Here is a 17,424-nt window from a genome sequence, read left to right as displayed (position 1 = left end):
TAGTAAGTAAATAAACAAGGAAAATACATAGTGTACCGTAGAGCAAAAGCAGCAGAGGAGAATAGAGAATTGGAAGGGAAGTAGATAGATTGCTGTCCTGGAAGTGGTGGCGTTGCTATTTTAACCAGGAGGGCCAAGGAAAGCCTCTCTGATCAGGTAACTTTTTCATTTTTTAAGTTTTTTTGTGAGACAGAGACTCGCTCCGTCACCTAGGCTCGAGTGCAGTGGCATGATCTCAGCTCACTGCAACCTCCTCCTCCAAGGTTCAAGCAGTTCTCTTGCCTCAGCCTCCCAAGTACGTGGGATTACAGGTGCCCACCACCATGCCTGGCTAATTTTTCTATTTTGTAATAGAGAGGAGGTTTCATTCACCATGTTGGTCAGGATGATCTCAAGCCTGGCCCATGCCCCCTACCTCTATAACGTGGTTCCACCCACCTCAGCCTCCCAAAGTACTGGGATTACAGGCATGAGCCACCAGGCCCAGCCAAGATCAGGTGACATTTGAACAGAGAACTGGAGGAGGTGAGTGGGGGAACCACGTGGATATCTTGGAGAACTGTACAGAGAACAGTGTGCAGAGGCCCTGGTGGTAGCCATATAGACAGAGGAGGAGGGAGATTAGTAGGGGATGAAGTCAGATGAGTGGCAGAGGGTCAGAGGACAGGGGGGCATGTAGGCCATTATAAAGATTTCGGCTTTTACCCTTAGTGAGATGGGAAGTCATTGGAGACTCTTGAGATAATATGGAAGCTGTAGAGAGGTTAAATAGCTTTTCCAAGGTAAAACAGCTTGTAAGTGGCAGAAGGTAGGGAGTTAAGCTCCAGGGCTGAAGTTGTTAACCCTATGCTGCCACTGAACTTTAGCCTTCTTTATTTGGGCATTGCTCTCCTGTGACTTCAAAGAAACTGGGACACCGGGAAGTTATGCGGCTTGCCCAAGGCCACACAGCTGGTAACTGACAGGGGCAGGATTGCGCCTTAGTCTGTCTGCAGCCCGAGTCCAAGTTTTTTACACCACACCGCCTCCCTCAGGAGGCTGGACCATACTAACTTCTGCATAGAGATCACTACAGTGGGAGAGGAGGCAAACCGAGGAGACCATCTCGGCTTCGGGCAGCGGTGCTGTTCCTTAGCAAGCTCCAGCCCTTGGCTCTACCGGACTGCGGGCATCTTTCCCCAGCACGGCACGGAAGAAAAGAAAATGGTCCTTTATTTCGGGGTGGCCCCGCAGGCATGCATCCAAGAGCCAGAGGGGCGGTGTCACGGGAGGGCAGCGAGCGAGGCCAGACCAGGAGGAGCAACTGCAGCCACCTCTGGTCGCCCCTTCCCCACCCACCCCAGGCGTCTGTAGTTCCGCGCCGGGGAAGGGAAAAGAAGGCGGGACGGGGCGGGGTTTTGGCGCAGTGCCCTCGTCACGTGACGAAGCAATCATGGCGGTGGCCAGAGGCCTGCCCGGCTCCCGGAAGCAGGCTGTGAGGGGCGGGAGCGCTGCTGGAACCCGAGCCGGAGCCGGAGCCAGAGCGGGGAGGGTGGCCGGGCGGCCTGGAGCCGGACGTGTCCGGGCGTCCCCGCAGACCGGGGCGGCAGGTGAGACGGAGTCTGGGCGAGGCGCAAGCGGGTGTGGCAGCGCTGAGCAGGGGCTAGGGGGCGCAGGGGGTTGCCAGTGACCTGGAGGACTGGGAATCTGAGGTGCACACGCATGACCCTGAAGCAACTCGAGAGGCCCGCGCGGGTGGAAGGGATGCCCGGCATAGAGGATGAGACACTGAGGGCAAAAAGGGGCTCCCCAGCGAGGATGGGAGGTAATAGAAGGACGTATGTGGGAGCTCCTGTGGGAAAGGGCTGTAGCCCCTTTAGAATTTGTGGGAGCGGGATTATTGGAAGGGACTCCCTCTTTATAGGCAAGGATGTGGTAAGTGCTCAGTCCTCTCCCCTGCCCTCTTGCCCCTCCCTGCTCCACAGTGTCCTAGGAGACAGCTCTGGCGGGGCCACTCCTCCCACCCACCCAACTGGTCCCTCCGGTCTGAGATCTTGGGGAGTGGAGTTGGCAGCGGGGTTGGGTGGAGCTGCCTTCTGCTTAAGACAGTCAGCCCCTTGACCGTGCTGCCTGAATGATGGATATGACTCTGACCCCCACCTCTCTCCCCAGGTCGTCCGGGGGCCCACCATGCTGGTGACTGCCTACCTTGCTTTTGTAGGCCTCCTGGCCTCCTGCTTGGGGCTGGAACTGTCAAGATGCCGGGCTAAGCCCCCAGGAAGGGCCTGCAGCAATCCCTCCTTCCTTCGGTTTCAACTGGACTTCTATCAGGTCTACTTCCTGGCCCTGGCAGCTGACTGGCTCCAGGCCCCCTACCTCTATAAACTCTACCAGCATTACTACTTCCTGGAAGGTCAAATTGCCATTCTCTATGTCTGTGGCCTTGCCTCCACAGTCCTCTTTGGCCTAGTGGCCTCCTCCCTTGTGGATCGGCTGGGTCGCAAGAATTCTTGTGTCCTCTTCTCCCTCACTTACTCACTATGCTGCTTAACCAAACTCTCTCAAGACTACTTTGTGCTGCTAGTGGGCCGAGCGCTTGGTGGGCTGTCCACAGCCCTGCTCTTTTCAGCCTTCGAGGCCTGGTACATCCATGAGCATGTGGAACGGCATGACTTCCCTGCCGAGTGGATCCCAGCTACCTTTGCTCGAGCTGCTTTCTGGAATCATGTGCTGGCTGTAGTGGCAGGTGTGGCAGCCGAGGCTGTAGCCAGCTGGATAGGGCTGGGGCCTGTAGCACCCTTTGTGGCTGCCATCCCTCTCCTGGCTCTGGCAGGGGCCTTGGCCCTTCGAAACTGGGAGGAGAACTATGACCGGCAGCGTGCCTTCTCAAAGACCTGTGCTGGAGGCCTGCACTGCCTCCTGTCGGACCGCCGCGTGCTGCTGTTGGGCACCATACAAGCTCTATTTGAGAGTGTCATCTTCATATTTGTCTTCCTCTGGACACCTGTGCTGGACCCACACGGGGCCCCTCTGGGCATTGTCTTCTCCAGCTTCATGGCAGCCAGCCTGCTTGGCTCTTCCCTGTATCGTATTGCCACCTCCAAGAGGTATCACCTTCAGCCCATGCACCTGCTCTCCCTTGCTGTGCTCATCGTTGTCTTCTCCCTCTTCATGTTGACTTTCTCTACCAGCCCAGGCCAGGAGAGTCCAGTGGAGTCCTTCATAGCCTTTCTACTCATTGAGTTGGCCTGTGGACTATACTTTCCCAGCATGAGCTTCCTACGGAGAAAGGTGATCCCTGAGACAGAGCAGGCCGGTGTACTCAACTGGTTCCGGGTACCTCTGCACTTACTGGCTTGCCTAGGGCTCCTTGTCCTCCATGACAGTGATAGAAAAACAGGCACTCGGAACATGTTCAGCATTTGCTCTGCCATCATGGTGATGGCTCTGCTGGCAGTGGTGGGACTCTTCACTGTGGTAAGGCATGATGCTGAGCTTCGGGCACCCTCACCTGCTGAGGAGCCCTATGCCCCTGAGTTGTAACCCCACTCCAAGACAAGATAGCTAGGACAGACTCTTGAATCCCAACTATCCAGGATTGTACAGATCTCTCTGTGACTGACTTCGTGACTGTCCTGTGGCTTCTCCTGCCACTGCTTTGTGTTTGGGAGGACATGATGGGGGTGATGGACTGGAAAGAAGGTGCCAAAAGTTGCCTCTGTGCTACTCCCATTTAGAAAATAAATACTTTTCAATGATCTTTGATTTGATTTACTCATCCTTACCTGTAGCCTTCTCAGTAGTTTCTGGTGAGTGGGCAGCTAGAGGTTTTGTTTTGTTTTTTGTTTTTTGAGATGGAGTCTCACTCTGTCACCCAGGCTGGAGTGCAATGGTGTGATCTTGGCTCACTGCAACCTCTGTCTCCTGGGTTCAGGTGATTCTCCTGCATCAGCCTCCTGACTAGCTGGGATTACAGGTGCCTGCTACCACACCCAGGTACTTTTTGTTTTTTGTTTTGTTTTTTGAGATGGAGTTGCACTCTTGTTGCTGCCCAGACTGGAGTGCAATGGTGCAAGCTCAGGTCACCACAACCTCCACCTCCCAGGTTCAAGTGATTCTCCTGTCTCAGCCCCCTGAGTAGGTGGGATTACAGGCATGCACCACCACACCTGGCTGATTTTTGTATTTTTAGTAGGGATGGAGTTTCACCATGTTGATCAGTCTGGTCTCAAACTCCTGACTTCAGGTGATCCACTTGCCTCAGCCTCCCAAAGTGTTGGGATTACAGGCATGGGCCACCATACCTGGGCCAGCTAAAGGTTTTGAGGTGGGATTATCAGCAAAAGGTTTCTATTTCTAACTTCTCCAAGATTGTCTCTAGCTCAAACTGAGAACTATGGAATTGCTGTCAGCAGAACTGTTTGGGAAGGGCCTGAGGCTCCTAGGTCCTTCACATTCCTCTGCTGGGGGACAGGCACTCTCCCCAGTTGTCAAGCAAAACCCTTGCTCCACATCCAGGGTAAGATGATCTCAGGAGCACATGGAGTAGATGCCCAATATGCCAGGCCACTGAGGAAAGATTCCAGGGGCTTGTGGGCTGCTGCTGTGATCACCCCTTGGGCAAAGCCAGGCTTTTCCTACCAAAGTAAGCTTGCAGCTCAGCATAGGCCTGCAGCCTGCCCTTTGCTTCTATGGCTACAAATGCACCATTTGTCCAGCATCATCTGGGTCTACCAGATCCTGTATCCCTGTGTGGAACCGAAGTGAAAGGCTGCTGGGGGGAGTGGTGCAAGGCTGAGGGACTAGGACATCTTGTCTGTACCTGACTCTTCCCCCACCCAGCCTGAATGAGGGTGAGGGAGCCATCAGGGCAGGAAACAGTACTAGTAAGCCAGTTCTGTGGGTCCCTCCCTGCCTCGCCCCTGATTGTATCTGCCTTTCCTCCTCCCACCAAAACCTGGGCTTCTCAGGGGAAGCACAGCCAGCTTTAAGTAGGGTGGGGAGAGAAGGAAGGTAGTCTCAAGGGTGTATCCTGGAATTCGCTTGAGATGGGCATAGGGGACACCTACCCCTTCTGGAAAGGGGTTGAAGACCTTTCCTTGGGTCTCAGACTATTTCTCAGACAGGAAGATGCAGGATGTTTTAAGACCTGCAGGTCCCAACCTGTGTGGAAAGATAGCATCAGCAGGTGCTGGTGGAACGCAGGGTGGACGGGCTTCTGCAGGGTGAGGCCAAGGGGAGGAAATAGGTGGTGGTCTCAGATCCCTACTAAGACCAGAAAAAACATGTTCCCCCACCCAGGCTCAGGGAATAGAGGTTAAGTAAGAAAAACAGGTATCAGCTGGATGTGGTGGCTTACACCTGTAATCCCAGCACTTTGAGAAGGAAAGGCAGGCAGATCTCTTGAGCCCAGGAGTTTGAGACCAGCCTGGGCAACATGGCAAAACCCCATCTCTAAAAAAAAAATACATGCTGGGCGCGGTGGCTCACGCCTATAATCCCAGCACTTTGGGAGGCCCAGGTGGGTGGATCACAAGGTCAAGAGATCGAGACCATTCTGGTCAACAAGGTGAAACCCCATCTCTACTAAAAATACAAAAATTAGCTGGGCATGGTGGTGCATGCCTGTAGTCCCAGCTACTCGGGAGGCTGAGGCAGGAGAATTGCTTGAACCCAGGAGGCGGAGGTTGCGGTGAGCCGAGATCGTACCAGTGCACTCCAGTCTGGGTAACAACAGTGAAACTCTGTCTCAAAAAAAAAAAAAATACAAAAATTAGCTGTGTGTAGTGGTGTGTACCCGTAGTCCAAGCCACTTTGGGAGGCTGAGGCGGGGAGTATCAGTTGAGCCTGGGAGATTGAGGCTGCAGGGAGTAATGATTGAGCCATGCCACTGCACTCCAGCCAGGGCAACAGAGTGAGACCCAGTTTCAAAAACAAAAAAAAAAGAAAAGGTATCTTTTTGATATTTTATTTCTTTTTATACTCAGCCCAACAGAGTGGGTCTCTCTAGGGACCAACACCTGTGAGTCTGCGGGGCTTGCAGCTCTCCAGGACTGAAGGCCAAAAAGCTATCTTTTACTTCCCTACCCCGCCACCTGTCATCCCAAGACTAAAGATAAAGTCTTGCATTAACTCCACTTCCTCTTTCTGCCCTGTTGGGCTAGACCTAGATATACTTTATAGTCATCTAGGCCAGAGTGTAGTGGCATGATCACAGCTCACTGCAGCCTTGACCTCCTGGGCTCAAGCGATCCTCCCACCTTTGCCTCCCGAATAGCAGGGACTACAGGCAGCACCACCATACCCAGCTAATTTTTTTTTTGTAGAGATAAGGGTCTCACTATGTTACCCAAGCTGGTCTGAAACTCCTGGGTTCAAGCAATCCTCCCTTCTTGGCCTCCCAAAGTGCTGGGATTACAGGTGTGAGCCACCACACTTGGCCTGACAGTAATTATTTAGGGGCCCTCACATTCCTAAGTGATATGGAAATAGAGGGGTAGGGGAGACAAACTGAGATTCCTTTAGCTTTGTCCCTGGTGAGCTTGTTTCAAAGGGGCTAGTAGCTAATAGAGTGGAGAGAGTTCTTTCCTGTCAGACTCACACGTGTTAAGAGCTGGAAGGCATCTTCGAGATCGTCCATTTGGCCTTAAACTTTTTTGTTTTTTTGAGATGGAGTCTCTCTCTGTCGCCCAGGCTGGAGTGCAGTGGTGAAATGTCTGCTCACTGCAACCACTGCCTCCAGGTTTCAAGCAGTTGTTTGCCTCAGCCTCCTGAGTAGCTGGGATTACAAGCGCCTACCACCACGCCTAATTTTTGTGTTTTTAGTAGAGACGGGGTTTCACCACCTTGACCAGGTTGGTCTTGAACTCTTGACCTTGTGATCTGCCCGCCTTGGCCTCCCAAAGAGCTTGGATTACAGGCATGAGCCACCGTGCCTGGACAGACCTTAAACATTTTTTATTGAGCACCTGCTATATACCATGTGTTTTATTTCTAGGTACTGGTGAATTTTATTTTATTTTTTTACCCAAGAGGAAAATCCACTTAAAGGAAGCAATTAACTTGCCTAAGGGCGTGTAGCAAGTGAGTAGTGATAAAACGAAGTCTTGTTTCTTATTGCCAACCCAGTGCCCCCTCTATGAACACATGCTGCCTCTGTCCCATGGGCCTTCACTTACCTGTTTTTTAGCCTCCAACCCTGCTTCCCCATCCCAAGCTCTGTCCCTGGAGAACAGCAAGAGAGTGGGAGCATTTGGCTGTCTGATCTACTTAGGGGTAGCTATCCATAGGATTCAAATGAGGGATTGGTTCAGCAGGTGCACACTCCCTGCATAATGCTGTCCCTGATGCTCCACTGAGAAGCCCCATAGGGAAGTGATTAAGAATGTGGATCCGGCCGGGCGTGGCGGCTCACGCCTGTAATCCCAGCACTCTGGGAGGCTGAGGCGGGTGGATCATGAGGTCAAGAGATCCAGACCATCCTGGTCAACATGGTGAAACCCCGTCTCTACTAAAAATACAAAAACTTAGCTGGGCGTGGTGGTGCGTGCCTGTAATCCCAGCTACTCAGGAGGCTGAGGCAGGAGAATTGGCTGAACCCAGGAGGCAGAGGTTGCGGTGAGCCGAGATTGCGCCATTGCACTCCAGCCTGGGTAACAAGAGCGAAACTCCGTCTCAAAAAAAAAAAAGAATGTGGATCCAAGGCCAGGCGCGGTGGCTCACGCCTGTAATCCCAGCACTTTGGGAGGCCACGGTGGGTGGATCACCTGAAGTCAGGAATTCAAGACCAGCCTGGCCAACATGGTGAAACCCTGTCTCTACTAATAATACAAAAATTAGCTGGATTTGGTGGCACATTCCTATAATCCCAGCTACTTGGGAGGCTGAGGCAGGAAAATTGCTTGAACCCAGGAGTCCCAGGTTACAGTGAGCCAACATGGTACCATTGCACTCCAGCCTGGGCGACAAGAGTGAAACTCCATCTCAAAAAAAAAGAAAAGAAAAGAATGTAGATCCAGAGCCCAACTCCCTGGTTCAAATCTGGCTCCACAACTCTGTGCCTCAGTTTCCTCGTCTGTGAAATGGGGAGGATAGTATAGTTTCAACCCCTAAGGTTTCTGGTGAGGATGAAATGCATCATTATACTTAAGTGCTTAGAACAGTATTTGGCCCACAGCATAAGCACTACATAAGTGTTTGCTTTTATATTTTATTTTTTAACTTCTCCAATCCAGCTGAGCCTATCTGGATTTGAGTGTGGGAATGAGTGGAGAGGGCTGTAATGGGGTATAGAACTTTCCAATGCATCCCAGTGACTGGGGGATTCCCAGCAGTGTTCATCCTCGGTGCTGGCCCAGATGGACATATCGAGCTATTTGAGAAGGCTTCTACTCTGGGGTATGTGAGCATCTGAGCTGGGTGTCAGCGTGTTCCACTTGAACTCATTTCCTCTTCCTCTAGTGGGAAGGTCATCTTGGGGTTAGACTGGATACACGCCACCATCTTTCACTAAGAGGCTCCTGATTTTCTGAATTTCCATCCAGCTGGAAACATGATTATTTGATCTGGAGCTTTTAAGTGATCCTGAGGAGAGAAGAGAAACATCCCAAGGACCCAGAAGCCAATGGACGAGGAAGCAGGAGGCCTGGGGCAGGAAGATAGTACAGGGTTCTGAGGCCTGGAGGATGACCTCTTCCTGGAAATTCAGTCCCTGCCGTGGGAGGGGAGTGGGCTGTTCCCAGCTAATGGTCAGCTGAGTCTAAGTCCACTCCTCATTGCTCTTCCCCTAACCCCAATCCTGAGGTTTTCCCTGTCCTTTTTATTATTTTCTGCCATCACCTCCCCATAGAACCACAGAATAGAAATGTAGCACAAACAAATATGTCATGCTTGGGATCAGATCTGATATAAAAATACCTCACATTAACTTTTTTTTCATAAAGTTGTATGACCTCATTGTAAAATGGTCAAATGTAAATACAGAAATGCACATTTAATATATGTATGTGAAAATCAGTATGTGCTAATTATGTTATAGTAGCATATTAAAATACATATATTTATATTGCTATATAAATATACAGTTGACCCTTGAACAACAGCAAGCCACTGACCCCTGGTGCAGTTCAAAATCTGTGCATGACGTTTTTGTTTTTTTTTTTTTTGAGACAGGGCCTCCCTCTGTCTCCCAGGCTGGAGTGCAGTGGCACAATTTTGGCTCACTGCAGCCTCAACATCTCAGATTCAAGCAATTCTCCCGCCTCTGCCTCCCCTGTAGCTGGGACTACAGGCACGTGCCACCATGCCCAGCTAAGTTTTATATCTTTAGTAGACACGGGATTTCACCATGTTGACCAGGCTGGTCTCGAACGCCTGATCTCAAGTGATCCACCCACGTTGGCCTCCCAAAGTTCTGAGATTACAGGAGTTAGCCACCACCATGTCCAGCTTTTTCTTGAGACTGAATCTTGCTTTAATAGTAATCACCTGTTAAAAAGAAAAAAAAAGAGACTGAATCTTGCTATGTTACCCAGTCTGGTCTCCAACTCCTGAGCTCAAACAATCCTCCCACCTCCACCTCAGCCTCAAGAGTACCTAGGACTATTTGAACACCACCATACCTGGCTTTTTTTTTTTTTTAACCTCTGTTGCTGCCTCCAAAAAACATTCCTTTTTTTGATACAGAGTCTCTCTGTCACCCAGGCTGGAGTGCAGTGGTGCAATCTCAACTCACTGCCACCTCTGCCTCCCAGGTTAAGCAATTCTCCTGCCTCAGCCTCCTGAGTAGCTGGGATTACAGGCACCCACCACCATGCTTGGCTAATTTTTGTAATTTTTTTAGTAGAGACAGGGTTTCACCATCTTGGTCAGGCTGGTCTCGAACTCCTAACCTCAGGTGATCTGCCTGCCTCGGCCTCCCAAAGTGCTAAGATTACAGGCATGAGCCACCCAGCCTGGCCTCTTTTCTTTTCTTTTAAGACAAGGTCTTACTAGGTTGCCCAGGCTAGAGTGCAGTGGCACAATCACAGTTCACTGCAACCTTGACATTCTGGGCTCAAGTGGTCCTCCCACTTCTGAGTGGTTGTGACTACAGGTGCACATCACCACACCTACCTAATTTTCTTTATTGGTTTATAGGGAAGACTGTCTTATTACGTGGCCCAGGCTAGTCTCGAACCCCTGAGCTCAAGCAGTCCTCTCACCTTAGACTCCCAAAGTGTTGGGATTACAGGTGTGAGCCACTGTCCTGGCCTGAAGATAATTCTTTAAACTTACTTTAATTTTTAAATTTTTATTTATTTTTTAAGACAGAGTCACGGCCGGGCGCGGTGGCTCATGCCTGTAATCCCAGCACTTTGGGAGGCCGAGGCGGGTGGATCACGAGGTCAAGAGATCGAGACCATTCTGGTCAACATGGTGAAACCCCGTCTCTACTAAAAATACAAAAATTAGCTGGGCATGGTGACGCGCACCTGTAGTCCCAGCTACTCGGGAGGCTGAGGCAGGAGAATTGCTTGAACCCAGGAGGTGGAGGTTGCGGTGAGCCAACATCACGCCATTGCACTCCAGCCTGGGTAACAAGAGTGAAACTCCGTCTCAAAAAAAAGACAGAGTCTCACTCTGTCACTAAGGCTGGAGTGCAATGGTGTGATCTCAGCTCACTACAACCTCCACCCCCTGGGTTCAGGCAATTCTTCTGCTTCATCTTCCTGAGTAACTGGAACTACAGATGCACGCCACCACACCCAGCAAAATTATTATATTTTTAGAAGAGATGGGGTTTCACCATATTGGTTAGGCTCCTGGCCTCAGGTGATCTACCTGCCTCGGCCTCCTAAAGTGCTGGGATTACAGGTGGGAGCCACCTCATCCAGCCACTTTAATTTTTTTTTATCGATGAGTCTCATTCTGTTGCTCAAACTGAAGCCCAATGGCAAGATCATAGGTCATGGCAGTCTTAAACTCCTGGGCTCAAGCAGTTCTCCCACTTCAGCCTCCTGAGTATAGCTGTGACGACAGGCATTGGAGCAAACATACCTAGCTAATTCTTAAACATTTTATAAAGATGGATTCTTGCTATATTGCCTAGGTTGGTCTCAAACTCCTGGCCTCAAGTGATCCTCCTGCCTCTGCTTTCCAAGTAGTTGGGATTATAGATGCAAGCCACCATGCCCAGTGATTGCGTATAACTTTTTTTTTTCTAAGACAGAGTCTCTCTCTGTCACCCAGGCTGGAGTGCAATAGTGTGATCCTGGCTCACTGCAACCTCCGCTTCCCAGGTTCAAGTGATTCTCCTGCCTCAGCGTCCTGAGTAGCTGGGATTACAGGCATGAGCCGTCACGCCCAGCTAATTTTTGTATTTTTAGTAATATTTTTAGTATTTTTGTATTTTTGCCAATTTGCCAGGCTGGTCTCAAACTCCTGACCTGAAGTGACTGTGCCCGACTTTAGGCCTTGTTTTTTTCTTTTTTTTTTTTTTTTTGAGACGGAGTTCACTCTGTCACCCCAGCTGGAGTGCAATGGCATGATCTTGGCTCACTGCAACCTCTGCCTCCGAGTTCAAGCAATTCTCCTGCCTCAGCCTCCCAAGTAGTTGGAATTACAGGCATGCACCACCACACCTGGCTATTTTGTATTCTTATTTTATTTTATTTATTTATTTTTGAGATGGAGTCTCGCTCTGTCACCCAGGCTGGAATACAGTGGCTCAATCTCAGCTCACTACAACCTCTGCCTCCTGGTTTCAAGCAATTCTCTGCTTCAGCCTCCTTAGTAGCTGGAATTACAGGCACCCACCACCACACCCAGCTAATTTTTGTATTTTTAGTAGAGATGGGGTTTCACCATCATGACCAGGCTGGTCTTGAACTCCTGACCTCAAGATCCACCTGCCTCGGCCTCCCAAAGTTCTGGGATTATAGGCGTGAGCCACCATGTACCCAGCTGCATATAACTTTTGACTCCCCAACAACCTAGCTACTAATAACCTACTGTTGACCTAAAGCCTTACCAATAAATAATATAAACAGCTGATTAACACATATTCTGTAATATATATTATATTCTACATCCTTACAATAAAGTAAGCTAGAGAAAACAACATTATTTTTAAAATCATATGCCAGGCAAGGTAGCTCACACCTGTAATCCCAGCACTTTGGGAGGCCAAGGTGAGCGGTTCACTCAAGGTCAGGAGTTTGAGACCAGCCTGGCCAACATGGCAAAACTCCATCTCTACAAAAAATATTAAAAAATTAGCTGGGCATGGTGGCTGATGCCTGTAATCCCAGCTATTTGGGAGACTGAGAAAGCCAAATTGCTTGAGCCCAGGAGGTGGAGGTTGTAGCGTGCTGAGATCATGTGTGCCACTGCACTGCAGCCTGGAAAAAAGAGTAAGCTCTGTCTTAAAAAAAAAAAAAAAAACCCAGAGAAAAGAAAATCAGGAGGACTCCTATCATAAGGAAAATATATTTACTACTCATTAAATGGAAGTGGATCATTATCCTCATTGTCTTCACGTTGAGTAGAATGAGGAGGAGGAAGAGGAAGGGTTGGTCTTGTTATCTCGGCAGTGGCAGAGGTGGAAGAAAATCCTCATATAAGTTCACCTCTGCAGTTAAAGCCCGTATTGTTCAAGAGTGAACTGTACTATAAATATACATATATGAATGAAGAAATATAAAATGTAAAAAAAGACAGACTTCCTTAATCTTGCCCATCAGAGATTACTACTGTTAAACATTTGGGGTATAGACTAGCAGTAGATTTAATATCAGTCATTTTGTTTTGTTTTGTTTTTTAAGATGGAGTTTCGCTCTTGTTGCCCAGGCTGGAATGCAATGGCTTGATCTGGGCTCATTGCAACCTCCACCTCCCAGGTTCAAGTGATTCTCCTGCCTCAGTTTCCCCAGTAACTGGGATTATAGGCATACGCCACCACACCCAGTCTAATTTTGTATTTTTAGTAGAGATGGGGTTTCTCCATGTTGATCAGGCTGGTCTCGAACTCCTGACCTCAGGTGATCCGCCTGCGTTGTCCTCCCAAAGTGCTAGGATTACAGGTGTAAGCCACCACGCCCAGCCACCTAGTCTTTTTTTCTTAAGACAGAGTCTCATTCTGCTCACTCTGTCACTCAGGCTGGAGTGCAGTGGTGTGTTCTTGGCTCACAGCAACTTTCACCTCCCAGGCTGAATTAATTCTCATGTCTTTTTCTTTTTTTTTTTGACACGCAGTCTTGATTTGTCGCCAGGTGCCAGGCTGGAGTGCAGTGGCATGATCTCGGCTCACTGCAACCTCAGCCTCCCAGGTTCAGGCGATTCTCCTGCCTCAGCCTCCCAAGTAGCTAGGACTACAGGCGTGTGCCCCTACACTCAGCTAATTTTTGTATTTAATAGACACAGGGTTTCACTATGTTGGCCAAGATGGTCTTGATCTCTTGACCTCATGATCCATCCACCTCAGCCTCCCAAAGTGCTGGGATTACAGACGTGAGCCACCAGGCCTGGCCCCCCAGTCTTTTTTTTAAGACAGAGTCTCATTCTGCTCACTCTGTCACTTAGGCTGGAGTACAGTCATGTGGTCCCAGCTCACTGCAACTTTCATCTCTCAGGTTGAATTAATTCTCGTGCCTCAGCCTCCCAAGTATGCTGGGATTGCAGGCATAAGCCACCACACCTGGTTAATTTTTATATATTTTTTAATTTATAAAAAATTAAAAATATTTTAACTTTCAAAGACAGGGTTTCACCATGTTGCTCAGGCTGGTCTTGAACTCCCGACCTCAGGAGATCCGCCCGCCTTGGGCTCCAAAGTGCTTGGATTACAGGCCTGAGCCACTACGCCCAGCCAATTTTTATATTTTTAGTAGAGACAGGGTTTTGCACAATGGCCAGGCTGGTCTTGAACTCCTGGCCTGAGGTGATCTGCCTGCCTTAGCCTCCCAAAGTCCTCAGATTACAGGCACGAGCCACTATGCCTGGCTAGTCTTTTTTAAAGAAAATTTTAATAAAAATTGGATCATACTTTTCTGCAAGTTGTTTTTTATATAGTTTTTTCTTTCCTTAAAACAATTAAAATCCACAGGAAGACTCTAAGAGTCATGCATGCATCTCTGATATCTTTATATGATGATGTGCTTGACATAGGACATGCTTCTTATTTTATTTTTTAAATTTTTTTAATTTTTATTTATTTTTTCGAGACGGAGTTTCACTATGTCACCCAGGCTGGAGTGCAGTGGCTCAATCTTGGCTCACTACAACCTCCACCTCCCAGGTTAAAGCGATTCTCCTGCCTCAGCCTCCTGAGTAGCTGGGATTATAGGCTTGCGCCACCATAACTGGCTAATTTTGTATTTTTCCTAGATATGGGGTTTCTCCATGTGGGTCAGGTTGATCTGGTATTCCCAACCTCATGATCCACTGGCCTCAGCCTCCCAAAGTGCTGGGATTACAGGTGTGATCCACTGTACCTAGCCTTTATTTATTATTATTATTATTATTATTATTTTGAGAAGGAGTTTCGCTCTTGTTACCCAGGCTGGAGTACAATGGCGCAATCTCAGCTCACCACGACCTCTGCCTCCTGGGTTCAGGCAATTCTCCTGCCTCAGGCTCCTGAGTAGCTGGAATTACAGGCACACGCCACCATGCCCAGCTAATTTTTTTTTTTTTTTTTGTATTTTTAGTAGAGACGGGGTTTCACCATGTTGACCAGGATGGTCTGGATCTCGTGACCTTGTGATACACCCGCCTCGGCCTCCCAAAGTGCTGGGATTACAGGCATGAACCGCCATGCCAGGCCTATCATTATTATTATTTTAGACGGAGTCTCTCTCTTGTCACCCAGGCTGGAGTGCAATGGTGTGATCTCAGCTCACTACAACCTCCACCTCCTGGGTTTGTTTTGTTTTGTTTTGTTTTCTGAGATGGAGTTTCGCTCTTGTTACCTAGGCTGGAGTGCAATGGCACAATGTCGGCTCACCGAAACCTCCACCTCCTGGGTTCAAGCAATTCTCCTGCCTCAGCCTCCCGAGTAGCTGGGACTACAGGCGCACGCCACCATGCCCAGCTAATTTTTGTATTTTTAGTAGAGACGGGGTTTCACTATGTTGACCAGGATGGTCTCGATCTCTTGACCTCGTGATCCACCTGCCTCAGCCTCCCAAAGTGCTGGGATTATAGGCATGAGCCACCGCACCCAGCTGCCTCCTGGGTTTAAGCGATTCTCCTGCCTCAGCCTTCCAAGGAGCTGGGATTACAGACACCCACTACCACGCCTCGCTAATTTTTGTATTTTTAGTACAGACAGGGTTTCACTATGTTGGCCAGGCTTGTCTCAAACTCCTGACCTCAGGTGATCTGCCCGCCTCAAACCTCCCAAAGTGCTGGGATTACAGGTGTGAGCCAGCACACCTGGCCTTCATTTCTATATTTTTTAAAAAGTAGGTATAATAAAATACATTGAGTAAAAGTCCTAGGATGCTTGCTAAACAACATGTAAATTAACACTGATAGCTAAGGTATAAACAAGAGGAATTGAGTACTGTGATGAATAATGTTTTTTGGTTTTTTTTTTTGAGACAGAGTTTCGCACTTGTTACCCAGGCTGGAGTGCAATGGTGCGATCTCGGATCACCGCAACCTCCGCCTCCTGGGTTCAAGCAATTCTCCCGCCTCAGCCTCCCGAGTAGCTGGGATTACAGGCGTGAGCCACCATGCCCAGCTAATTTTCGTATTCTTAGTAGAGACAGGATTTCACCATGTTGATCAGGATGGTCTCGATCTCTTGACCTCGTGATCCACCCGCCTCGGCCTCCCAAAGTGCTGGGATTACAGGCGTGAACCACCTCGCCCCGCCTGAATAATTTTTTTTTTTTTTTTTTTTTGAGACTGAGTCTTGCTCTGTAGTACAGTGGCGGGATCTCAGCTTGCTGCAACCTCAGCTTCCCAAGTTCAAGCAATCCTCCCAAGTAGCTGGGACTACAGGTCCCCCGACACCACGCCCCACTAATTTTTGTGCTTTTAGTAGATACGGTGTTTCACCATATTGGCCAGGCTGGTCTTGAACTCCTGGCCTCAAGTGATCCACCTGCCTCAGCCTCCCAAAGTGCTGGGATTACAGGCATGAGCCACCGTACCCAGCCTTCTTTCCTTTCTTTTTTTTTTTTTTAACAAAAATAATCTTCCCACTTAGATTCACAGCTCCTAAAAGAGCTCTAAAATGATGGAGAAGGATGAGTTATCCAGTAGGGTTCATTAAGCTGATAACCAGTTTTGAGCTGAATTCTTTGGTAAAGGAAGGAAAGAGAAAAAGAGACAGCTAAATCTGTGTTTGGGGAAGTGGTTAGTACTTAGGAAACATAAGCCATTAAAGACTGAAATATCCCAAGGGATGAATTTCCCTAGTCCTTCCTGTCACTCACAGGTCCCACCCCACCCACTACCCGCATCCCCCATCAAAGAGCACCAGATCTTATCTTTTTCATACAATCAGTGGAAGGAGTAAGGGGTAAGGCTGGCAGGCAGAGAGAGAGAGATCCGGAGGTCTCCACGGGTATTCATTGTAGTTCCCCTAGAAAACTATCTTTAAAAAATTTCGTAGGAAGTTGGGCATGGTGGTGCATGCCTGTAGTCTCAGCACTTTGGGAGGCCGAGGAGGGAGGATCACTTAAGCCTGGGAGTTCAAGGCTGCAGTGAGCTGTGATCCTGCCACTGCACTCCAGCCTGTGTGTCAGAGCAAGACCCTGTCAAAAGAAAAAAAATTCATAGAGGTCTACACTCTTTTTTTTCTAGAAACCCGAACCGCGTTGAGTTCCCAGCTAAGTTCTTTTTGTTGTTATTTCTCTTCTTTTGAAACTTAAACGCAGGTCGGGCGCGGTGGCTCACACCTGTAATCCCAGCACTTTGGGAGGCTGAGGCAGGCAGATCACAAGGTCAGGAGTTCGAGACCAGCCTGGCCAACACGGTGAAACCCCCGTCTCTACTATAAATATAAAATAAAAAATTAGCCGGGCATGGTGGAGAGCGCCTGTAGTCCCAGCTACTCGGGAGGCTGAGGCAGGAAAATCCGCTTGAACCAAGGAGGCGGAGGTTGCAGTGAGCCGAGATCGCGCCACTGCACTCCAGCCTGGCCGACAGAGCGAGACTCCATTTAAAAAAAAAAAAAAAAAAAAAAGGAAACGTAAACTCTTGCCTAATCTCTGAAGATAAAGAGGAGGGAAAAGGCTGGCATTACCGATGGCGACTAAACGAGGGTAGCTGAGAAACTGAGCCTGAGCTCAGACTGGCAAAAAGGGGGAAATCCGCGCCCCCAAGAGGCCTTAACGCACAGAGCAGCAGGAACCTCCAGGGCGCCGCGGGAGCGCGCAGCGCGGCGGGTAAACTACAACTCCCAGCGTACCGCGCGCTCGGTGTTACGCCACGCCCGCTCATTGGCCGCCGGGA

General features: G+C 49.2%; 1 protein-coding gene and 1 long non-coding RNA gene across 4 annotated transcripts; one reads left to right on the top strand and one right to left on the bottom strand.

Annotated features, from left to right (window-relative positions):
- Nucleotides 1–1,071: 1,071 nt before the first annotated feature.
- Nucleotides 1,072–3,737, top strand: SLC61A1 (solute carrier family 61 member 1). Of its 3 annotated transcripts, none has more exons than XM_078336556.1 (2): nucleotides 1,072–1,360; nucleotides 2,147–3,731. In XM_078336556.1, the coding sequence occupies exon 2, from the start codon at nucleotides 2,170–2,172 to the stop codon at nucleotides 3,520–3,522; it is 1,353 nt and encodes a 450-aa protein (XP_078192682.1). In that variant the 5' UTR covers nucleotides 1,072–1,360; nucleotides 2,147–2,169; the 3' UTR covers nucleotides 3,523–3,731. The 3 variants fall into 3 exon arrangements, with proteins under 3 accessions (XP_078192682.1, XP_002752566.1, XP_017831584.1); XM_002752520.5 differs by lacking the exon at nucleotides 1,072–1,360 and adding an exon at nucleotides 1,414–1,589 and having other exon boundaries at nucleotides 2,152–3,737; XM_017976095.4 differs by lacking the exon at nucleotides 1,072–1,360 and adding an exon at nucleotides 1,665–1,804 and having other exon boundaries at nucleotides 2,152–3,737.
- A 4,460-nt stretch (nucleotides 3,738–8,197) lies between these two features.
- LOC128928565 (uncharacterized) lies at nucleotides 8,198–17,366 on the bottom strand. Its single transcript, XR_008473839.2, has 3 exons — nucleotides 17,216–17,366; nucleotides 9,375–9,465; nucleotides 8,198–8,562 (listed from the first exon to the last, which is right to left on the bottom strand). It is a non-coding gene; the product is annotated as an uncharacterized LOC128928565 (long non-coding RNA).
- Between the last annotated feature and the right edge of the window lie 58 nt (nucleotides 17,367–17,424).

The sequence above is a fragment of the Callithrix jacchus genome, chromosome 9, assembly GCF_049354715.1.
Source record: "Callithrix jacchus isolate 240 chromosome 9, calJac240_pri, whole genome shotgun sequence".
In the NCBI taxonomy this organism is placed as follows: domain Eukaryota; kingdom Metazoa; phylum Chordata; class Mammalia; order Primates; family Cebidae; genus Callithrix; species Callithrix jacchus.
Note: the sequence above shows the minus strand (reverse complement) of the source record. Positions and strands in the feature narration are given on the sequence as shown.

Bases quoted from the DNA above. Each gene is read 5' to 3' on its own strand.
- SLC61A1 (XM_002752520.5), top strand. From the start codon at position 2,170: ATGCTGGTGACTGCCTACCTTGCTTTTGTAGGCCTCCTGGCCTCCTGC.